This window comes from Pituophis catenifer, unplaced genomic scaffold (assembly GCF_029215685.1).
Source record: "Pituophis catenifer annectens isolate HBS135680 unplaced genomic scaffold, rPitCat1.0.hap2 SCAF_14, whole genome shotgun sequence".
Lineage (NCBI taxonomy): Eukaryota > Metazoa > Chordata > Lepidosauria > Squamata > Colubridae > Pituophis > Pituophis catenifer.
Genome location: NW_027256894.1, coordinates 15,981,285 through 15,991,488, shown reverse-complemented (window position 1 = coordinate 15,991,488; position 10,204 = coordinate 15,981,285). Strand labels below are relative to the sequence as shown.

The window sequence follows — 10,204 nt, the reverse complement described above, 5'->3', positions numbered from 1 at the left end:
GGGACGGGGGGCATTGAATTATGGGTGTGGGCACGCATGCGTGCGACCCCCCACACAACCCCCAATTTTGGCACGCGACGGCAAAAAGGTTAGCCATCACTGGTATAGGTGATTTACAACAGTTCCTTTAGTGACCATTCAAAGTTACAACGGCCCTGAAAATGACCTACGACCATTTTTCACACTTACGACCTTTTTCAGCATCCTCACAGTCAACGTGATTTACATTCGGATGCCGGATAACCGGTTCCTATTTACGACGGTTGCGGCATCCCAGCATCACGTGACCCCCCACCCCACCCCCTTTTGCGACTTTCCCACCAGCAAAGTCCACGGGCAAGCCGGATTCACCGAACCAACCGTGTGATTAGTTTTAACCACAACGGCGCCGATTCGCTTAACGAAACGTGGCGAGAAAAGCCGTAAAATGGGGTGGTGGTGGTGGTGGTCCAAACTCACTCGACCCACTGTCTTAACGTCCAGTAGAACATGAGTTAATTTTTTTTTTTTTTAAATTTGAGTTATATGCCGCCCTTCTCTGGAGACTAAGGGGGGCTTACAGTGCGTTAAGCAATAGCCTTCATCCTTTTGTATATTTTTTATACAAAGTCAGCTTATTGCCCCCACAAACTGGGTCCTCAATTTACCTACCTTAGAAAGGATGGAAGGCTGAGTCAACCTTGAGCCTTGGCGAGATTCGAACCTGCAGTAATTGCAGGCAGCTGGTCTTAATAAATTTTGGGCTCCATTGGAGTCCTAAGTCAAGAACTACCAGTACTGTAGCATCCTTTGGGATTTCCCCCAAGATCTGGCTTTAGGGATCATCATCAGTAGATCCTTGGCAGATTTGATGGATGGATGATGGATTTGATGGATTGATGGATGGATGATGGATTTGATGGATGGATGATGGATTTGATGGATGGATGGATTGGGAGATTTTCTGCTCGTGGCTCAGGATCGTCGCTCGGGGTGGATCGGAAGCCGCGGGAACCAGTGCGGGGCGTTTGGCCCGGGGAAGGAGCGCCCTTCCTCCTCCTCCTCCTTCTCCTCCTCCTCTTCCTCTCCTCCTCCGGGCCGGCTTTTTCCGCCGGCGTCTGTGCCGCCTCTGCCCCGGAGGAAAGCCCGCCCAGAAGAGGAGGCGAAGTCCTGATCGCGCCGAGCGCCGGAAAGGAGACGCGTTCGGTAGCGGAGTAGGAACCGGCGCTGGGGGCGGGGGAACGGTTGGCTGCGGGCCGGCTGGCCGTAGAGAGCCTCCGCGGGGACGGCGTGGAAGCCAGGCGCGGGGCATGGGGGCCGCCCGGTTATTGGGGGCCGCGCTCTGGGCCCTGCTCCTGCCGCTGGTAAGGGCTCGGGGGTCCGGGAAGTGGGGAGGCTCGGGAGGCAGAAGGGGAGGGGGACACGTCTCGGGACCCCCATCGCCTGGGAGGGAGGAAGGGAGGGAATTTGGGGCTGGCCGCCCACCCATCGCCCCCCAGCAAAACGTCCTCGGGGCTTTCCAGCGGTGGAAGCGAAACCTTCCGCGGGGGTCACAAGTCTCTCTCTCTCTGCACGGCCGGGATTCCCCCCCATCACCCCCTCCCCAGGTTCGGGAAACCCCCTGGGTGGGGGCTCTTCCCCCCCCTCCCCCTTAGCCTAGAACTCCCATGCACCTGGCCTCTGAGCATAGGAAGAGGGCAGCAGCAGGGGCAGCACCAGGGCAGAAAGCGCCCTCCCTCCCCCGAAGGCTTCGGTGCCCCTCTTGGGTAACGTGGGAACGGGCTTCCCGTGCATTTTCAGCTCTGTCTGAAACCCCCGTAAAAGCCCCAGCCAGGTAAGTAAGGCTGCTACAGATCTTGTTTCGGGGGTGCGCATGCGCGCCGGTCTCAGCCATTGAATTGAACAGGGGTGCTTTGAAGTTTATGGAGGAGGAGGAGAGAGGCAGGTCCCGGAAGTTGGTGGCTGGACTTTGACTTTGCTCCTGTTGACTTCGGGGAGTGGGGGGGAGAAGTCAACGGGACTTCCCCTGCCTCCTCACACGCTGCTTGTGTAGGCCATTGTTTACCTTCTCAGGTGCTGGAATAGCAATAGCAATAGTACTTAGACCAGTGGTTCTCAACCTTCCTAATGCCGCGACCCTTTAATACAGTTCCTCATGTTGTGGTGACCCCCAACCATACAATTATTCCTAAAACCATTGAAAATATGTGTTTTCCGATGGTCTTAGGCGACCCCTGTGAAAGGGTCATTCGACCCCCAAAGGGGTCCCAACCCACAGGTTGAGAACCACTGACTTAGACTTATATACCATGTCATAGTGTTTTACAGCCCTCTCTAAGCAGTTTACTGAGTCAGCCTCTTGCCCACCCCCCAACCATCTGGGTCCTCATTTGACCCACCTCGGAAGGATGGAAGGCTGAGACAACCTTGAGCCTTGGTGAGATTCGAACTGCCAAACTGCAGGCAGCCGGCAGTCAGCAGAAGTAGCCTGCAGTACTAACCACTGCGCCATCGAGGCTCAGTGGCCTTGAGGAAGGATAGATAGATAGATAGATAGATAGAGCGGGCAATAGCACTTAGACTTATATACCGCTTCACAGTGCTTTTACAACCCTCTAAGCGGTTTACAGAGTCAGCTATTGCCCCCAACAATCTGGGTCCCATTTTACTCACCTCAGAAGGATGGAAGGCTGAGACAACCTTGTGCCTGGTGAGATTCGAACTGCCAAACTGCAGGCAGCCGGCAGTCAGCAGAAGTAGCCTGCAGTACTGCGCTCTAACCACAGTGCCACCTCCGCTCTTTTTTGGAATGTTGGAAAACTGGATCCTGATGGCCTTGGCTATCCACACAGCCACTAACCCCACGGTCCTGGCTAGTATAGGTAGCTCTCGACTTACAACGGTTCATTTAGTGACCGTTCGAACTTACAATGGCACTGAAAAAAAGTGACTTAGGACCATTTTTCACACTTATGACCGTTGGCAGCATCCCCAGGGTCACGTGATTTAAAATTCGGATGCTTGACCACTGATTCACATTTACAACGGTTGCAATTGTCCCGGGGTCATGTCATCGCCTTTTGCGACTTTCTGACAAGCAAAGTCAGAATGGGAAAACCAGATTCCCTTTAACTGCAATCGTATTTCCTAATTTCAAAACTGCAGGGATTCACTTAACAACGGTGGCAAGAACAGCTGTAAAATGGGACAAGCCCACTGAAAAAATGTTTCACTTAGCAGCATAAATTTTGGCCTCAATTATGGTTGTAACCTGAGGATTACCTGTGTCAACTGAGAAGCAGACCGTGTGAAGGCATCCTTAATCTTGGGTGTGCAGTTCCTGGGGCCTGTGATAGTGTTGTGGGTGTAGACATGGGGGCAAAATAGACCTCTGGCTTTGCTGCAGGTTGTCCAGGTGGGACTGCTTGTCCTTGTGGTTCCCGTGTGGCTTATGAAAATAGAATACAATAGAGTAGAATTCTTTATTGGCCAAGTGTGATCGGACACACGAGGAATTTGTCTTCGGTGCATAAGCTCTCAGTGTACATAAAAGCTATAAACGATAAACCATGATCATGGTCGTCATAAAAATACATTCATCATAAATCATAAGATACAACACTTAGTGATCGTCTTGGATATGAAATAAGCAATCAACATAAATCATGCTAGGAAACTAAAAAAAATCTGCTTCGGGTGCAAGGATTTTCTGTATGGAGTTGTGGCCGCCTGAGAAAGTGTAACGTAGATTGTCTAGTGTGGGATGTAGCTTCGAGTGACTTGAGCTGTGACAACTGCTGGTGTTTCTGTTGTTGTGATCTGCTTTTAATAGGTCTGCCTTTGAAACCGATCGGACTCTGTTGATGTATCAGTTAGTTTTGTTGGCGGGTATTTTAGTCTTCTGAATGCCTGGCTTAATTCCATCAGTGGAGCAGTTTGGTCTAGTACAGGGGTGTACAAACTCAAGGCCTGTGGGCCGGATCCAGCCTGCGGGGTGCTTAGATCTGGCCCATGGGGTCACCCTGGAAACAGCGAAGGACCGTCCCGCGGTGCCTTTGCCAGTGAAAACGGAGCTCGGAAGGGCCGCTGGCAGAGCGCTCAAACCACCACAGGCGCCCCCGACACGAGTGGCATTGAGCTGGCCACATGCACCCTGGCCACGTGCCCCTAGCCCCCCCTGAGGTCAAACACATAGCCCTCAATGAAATCGAGTTTGACACCCCTGGTCTAGTAGTTAAGGCACCAGGCTAGAAAGTAGGAGACTGTGAGTTCTAGTCCTACCTTAAGCATGAAAGCCAGCTGGGTGAATTTGGGCCCACTCACTCACTCACTCTCAGCCCAGCTCACCTCACAGAGTTGTCATTATGGAGAAAAATAGCAGGAAGAAAATTTGTTGGATATGTTTTTGCCGCCTTGAGTGATTGGTAAAAATAATAAAGCTGGGATACAGATAACATAAATAAATGACTTGGAACAAATGCAGTTGTAGCTAGCGTAGCTTGGGGATATTTTTTTTTAGGTAGCATGAAACTTAATAATTGCCACACGTATCTAAATGTTTTCAGTTTCTGTTCACAACGCGCCAAATCTTCGCAGCTCCTGTTTTTCTTTTTTCTTTTTTTTTTTTAAAAAAGCAAAATTGACAGACACAGATTTGCCATGCTGCCCCAAAACATTTTTCTAGTGGATTAATAGCTACTTACGCAATACTGTGGCCATGAATAAGTGTCTAGTCCTTAAACAACACACCATCAGGACAGGACAACAAAATTCATTTTGTTTCATCAGTCAGCTTTAATGCTAGGAAAAAAAGGGAGTTAGGACACGGAGCATAAACAAAACTCCAGCTGTCGTTTCATAAGGAAGTCATTAAGTTTTTCTGAATTGCTTGAATATTTTTTTTCCCCTGAACGTAATGTTTAAAATAATGTATAAGAAATAGGTTACAGCTTCAGGCTAGCCTAGTCTGGACGCAGAAACTAAAATGCTCTGGTAAATAAGTTAGAACCGTGATGACGAACATTCACGCTTGTTCCGGTTTGGGCACTCAGTGCCGAAAAGGTTCACCATCACAGAGTTAGAGTAAGCTATCGGAGCTACAGCCTTGAAATCCAGAAAACAGAAGCAAACCACTTTTGTGACTGCATCCATGACTTCATCCTAAGTCAAGCTCAGTTTCAAAGATGGACCGAAAAAAAACAGGATGGCATGTGGTTTAAATCCCTCCTGAGCCACAATCTGAGTCACTCTCTGGATTCCGATGACTCAGCCAATCAGCATCTAACGTCTGAAAAACGTTTTTGATTACATATTTCCAAGTCTCTGAACAACAGGAACAGATGAACAAAACAGACATTACATTATAATGTCTATAATAACATTATAATAACAGCAAACAAAATGTCAGAATCAGTTCATTCTAAATTCTTCCAGATGAAGAATGATCCCACTTAAAGTTAAATGAAATCCTCTACCAGCTACGAAATGTTTTTGCTTAATCTAAAATTAGTAAGGGGAACCACATCATGTGAAAATGTCCAGCAGCTCAACCTACAATCTTGCTGAATTCTTAGTAGAATGAAAATGTTCGAAGAACTGATCGAAAGAATAATTTTCTTGGCATGTTTTAATTTTGGCTGAGAAAGGGTTTGAGAAACTCAAAAGCTTAAAGAGACTGTTGCAAAGTTTTGTTTGGCTTAACAAAGAACGACTTCTCTGGAACTGTGATTTTAAAAAGAAAGTTGAATCAAATGAACAATTGAGTTCAATGCATAAACCAGTTTTGAAACTGGGGCGGTCTTACTGAAGTCGGCTTTCTTCGCTCAGACTTCAAACGATATTCAATTTTTAAAACTCTGTCAGATGTATATATGGCCTCATGTGATTCTTGTTAGCTCCTAACAGTTAAAAAACAACAACAATACTTTTTAAATAATCTGGTTTTTTTTTCCTTTTTCTAATAATAGATAAGTGCCCAAGGAGGAGTTCTGCACGCAGTTCAAATTGACAGTCCCTATTTAACAAAGGCTTATTGCATCTATTACAATTCCAACTGGACTACACTTCCTAAGAGCTTATCTAACATTGTAAGTATTTATGCGTTGTTAAGAATGGAATGAAATTCAGTTTGGGGACTTTTGACAAGTTTCACACCCTGTGCTAAGCTATCTTTATTTTTCTTTAGCCCATTATGACTGAGTCAATGCATAATACTAAGCCGCAATGGCTGGATTCCCACATTATTTATTTGTTTATTTTATTCAGCAAATTTATATAACTGCCCAACTCACACATTGATGATTCCGGGAAGTTTTATAATTTTTTTTTTAAAAAAATCTATAATAAAAAACATTAAAAAAAACACCTCCCAACCTCCATGGCAGGAACTACACAATCAAATCAGCCATTTGATCATCAATGTCTCTATTCATCGTCCCAGTCTCTAATAAAAATACACGTTTTCAGGGCCTTTCAGGTAAAACAATAGGATAGGGTCCAACCATACCTCGAGGGGAAGAATAAAGAAGGGGCCACTACTGAGAAGGACCTTTTTTGTGGTTGTACCAGAAGTACATCCCTAATTGATGGGACCTGTCTGCCTGTCCTTGTGGGTTGGGCGACTGTAATAGAGGAGGGAAAGTTGGACCATAAGAAAGGCTGTGAAAGTTGGACCATAAGGAAGGCTGAGCACCAAAGAATTGAGGCCTTTGAGCTATGGTGCTGGAGAAGACTCCTGCGAGTCCCTTGGACTGCAAAGCGATCCAACCAGTCAGTCCTAGAGGAGATCAACTCTGGCTACTCTTTAGAAGGCCAGATCCTGAAGATAAAACTCAAATGCTTTGGCCACCTAATGAGAAGGAAGGACTCCCTGGAGAAGAGCCTAATGCTGGGAACGATTGAGGGCAAAAGAAGAAGGGGATGGCAGAGAATGAGGTGGTTGGATGGTATCACTGAAGCAGTAGGCGTGAACTTAAATGGACTCCAGAGGATGCTAGAGAACAGGAAGGCCTGGAAGAACGTTGTCCATGGGGTCGTGATGGGTCGGACACAACTTTGCAACTAACAACAATAGAGGAGAGGCTTCACATAGGCTGGTCCCAAGCCATGTAGGGGTTTAAAGGTGATAAACAGGACCTTGGATTATGATAAGCAATAAGCCATCAAATCAGTTAGTATAGTGTGGGAACATACCCTGTTTCCCCGAAAATAGGACCCAACTGGCATGATTTTTCAGGATGCTCGTAATATAAGCCCTACCCCCAAAATAAGCCCCAGTTAAGATTGTCAACCAGATGGATGCATTTAGTACCATATTTTCCCAAAAATAAGACCTAACCAGAAAATAAGCCCTAATAAGTCTTTTGGAGCAAAAATTAATATAAGACCAGGTCTTATTTTTGGGGAAACATGGTAGTCAGAAGCAATTGGCATCCCTACGGGAGATATCATTAGCCAAGCTATAGTGTGGTATAGTACAATCGTAAGGAAACAACGCAGCTAAGTCTGGATTCATACATGTAGTAGAAGGAGGTGGGAGTGAAATATTTGAAAATGATAAGGTTGGGCTGGGTGGAAGGACGCTGGGAATACCCGCCTTGTTAAGTTCCTGTAAGCAGAAAGCTACCACGGTAGGAAAATGTTGTATTTCAGGTTTTGCTTGGCAGAAAGATTTCAGATTCAAAGGCAGAAAAGTTGGTTCAGGAAACGGGGTTGCACAGATGGGACCTGTCTGCAGCTCCTTAAAGCAGCGGCATCTTTCCCCAGAAACAGTTGCAGACATGAGAGGCAGCTTTAGTGACCCTGTGTGCTTTAAGGAATTGCAAACTGGGCTTCAGGAGCAGCTGTTAGCCTCGAACAGAAAGACAAGCGTCCTTTAAAATAGTATGTCCTCCTTGCATTCTCACAAAATGCATTTACTACTCTGTGTTAAGGATTTTAATTCTGGTTCCTGTTAAATAATAGGAAGTGACAAAAAAGGTTTTTTTTTAAAGACAAAAACCTGTTTCAGTTACATTGTAGAAGTCTCTTGTATGTTTGCTCTTTAATTTTTGGTTTCGTTTTTTTAAATGACTTATTCTTATGATCTTTTAGGATTATGCAAGGCTGGAGTTTTTGACCCCTAAATTGCTCTGCAGCCCATCCGACGTTACCCAAGACATCAAGAACAAAGCAATCGTAGTGAAGAGAGGAAATTGTACTTTTCTAGAAAAGGCAGAGATTGCTCAGCGGTTCGGTGCTAAAGTATTGCTGGTGGCCAGTGAAACTTCCATAGTAAGGTCCAGTTTTTGACCAATTGATTGCTTTCTGTCGGTCTTTTGGTGTATGGAAACTGATTTGTCCATTTTCCAATTGTTATTAGCAGATCTGTGTGATTTGGATCAACATGTATAGATTATTTTAGTAGGCTGGCCCTGGCCCCTGAATCTGTAGTATCCTATATGTATCTTTTAAGTAGTATGTTGTTTAAACAAACGAAAGAAATTATTTAAACAAATCAGACAAATTATTTTTTATTAAATTAAATGATCGTACCTGGCTTTTCAGCTAATGGGGATTCTCTTGAATCGCTGTAGATTAAAAACCAGTAATTACAGGTAATCCTCAACCATTCGTTTAGGAGTTTAGTTTTCCGTTTTATCCACATAGGTTAACTTTAACTTAAGCCTCGTAGAGTCTTTTCCAGAGCTAGTGGAGGCAAAAGATGAAGGCAAAACTGCATACGAAAGGGAGATACATGAAAAGCAAAAATGTCTACATCAGGGGTGTCAAACTCAATTTCATTGAGGGCCGCATCAGAGTTTTGCTTGACCTTAGGAGGGGGAGGGGGCGTGGCCAGGGAGGGTGTGGCCAGCTCAATGTCACTCATATTGGGGGCACCTGTGGTGGCCCAAACACTCTGCCAGTGAAAACGGGTTCCTGAGCTCTGTTTTCAGTTGTGACGGCCTCCTGCAGCCCTCTGCCAGTGAAAAAGGAGTTTGGGAGAGCCGCACGCAGCCATCCAGAGTGCTGTTTTCGCTGGCAGAGGCACTGCGGGTTGATCCTTCACTTTCCAGGGTGGGCCAGAGCTAAGTACCCCGCAGGCCGCATCTGGCTCTCAGGCCTTGAGTTTGACACCCCTGGTCAGGGGTGAAATGCTCCCGGCGAACCATTAAAAAAATGCTTTAAAAAGTAAAAAAAAAAAAAAAAAAAAAAAAAAAAGAGGTTCCGATGATCACAGCTTTGCTGCTCAAAATGGAGTGAGTTTTCGGCTTTCCAGACCCCGGTCAACATGAATAATGGTTTCTTTTCCAAATCTGAGCTTTGTGTCAAAAGTGAAGTTTTGTGGCTGAATTGAGTTCTACCGCCAATTCTGAGATACGCCTTAGGCGAACTCCTCAGGGAAAGCTTGGATCTCAAAATGGAGTCATCTTTTTGGCTTTCTGACCCTGAGGAACATGAATATGGTTTTCCTTTTTTGAAGCATTTTTTTTTTTTACTACTGGTTCGGGCAGATAGGTAGTAAAAATTGCTTTAAAAAGTAAAAAAAAAAAAAAAAAATAGTTGGCCATGCCCACCCAGTCACATGATTCCCCACCAAGCCACGCCCACAGAGCCGGTAGCAAAAATTTTTGCATTTCACCACTGCCCCTGGTCTACATAATAGGGTGGAATGGGGGATGGGGGTCTGTATTAAAAGACAGATGGGAGGAATTGAGAGCCCCTTTCTTGAGAAATACCTGTGATTTAATCAAGTCTTGGCTCAGGTAAGCAGACACAAACTTATTTCCATTTTTCTAGCGTACTCCGGGAGGGAACAAAACCCAGAATCTCACCATTCCTATTGCACTCGTTCGAGACGCAGATATAAAGGATTTGGAACAGGTAACGCATCTTTTTCAGGGTGGCTCTTTGTGAGGGCGAACGAGAAAAACAAATGGCTTCTGTTGGAAATGAATCGATTTTTGGGACACGCTTCGGCTTTTTGTTTCTTGGTCTGCTTCCATCTTAATATTTACTGACACACACCGCTGGTGCTATCTTCACAGTTGCTTTGAGTTTCTGATTAATAACTGGGGTTGAAGATTAATTAACCGTGTTTTGAGAGGAGGCGCTTTACCAAGAAATCCTTTCTTTTGCTGATTTACGAAAGTTCAAGTATTTTTCATCCCTTTGGTGGGTTCTTTAGAGTGACACCAAATAAAGCATTGACCCTCCCTTCCTGAAACAAGCATTACACAAATCACGT

General features: G+C 45.5%; 1 protein-coding gene across 1 annotated transcript in view; it reads left to right on the top strand.

Annotated features, from left to right (window-relative positions):
• The first annotated feature begins 1,181 nt into the window (after positions 1–1,181).
• The window catches only part of SPPL2A (signal peptide peptidase like 2A), a 33,311-nt gene continuing 24,288 nt past the window's right edge, over positions 1,182–10,204 (top strand). The window contains exons 1-4 of the mRNA XM_070953309.1: positions 1,182–1,343; positions 5,946–6,065; positions 8,071–8,250; positions 9,757–9,840. Of these exons, the coding sequence (XP_070809410.1) occupies positions 1,290–1,343; positions 5,946–6,065; positions 8,071–8,250; positions 9,757–9,840 (438 nt within the window). The 5' untranslated portion in view covers positions 1,182–1,289. The remainder of the gene's footprint in view (positions 1,344–5,945; positions 6,066–8,070; positions 8,251–9,756; positions 9,841–10,204) is intronic.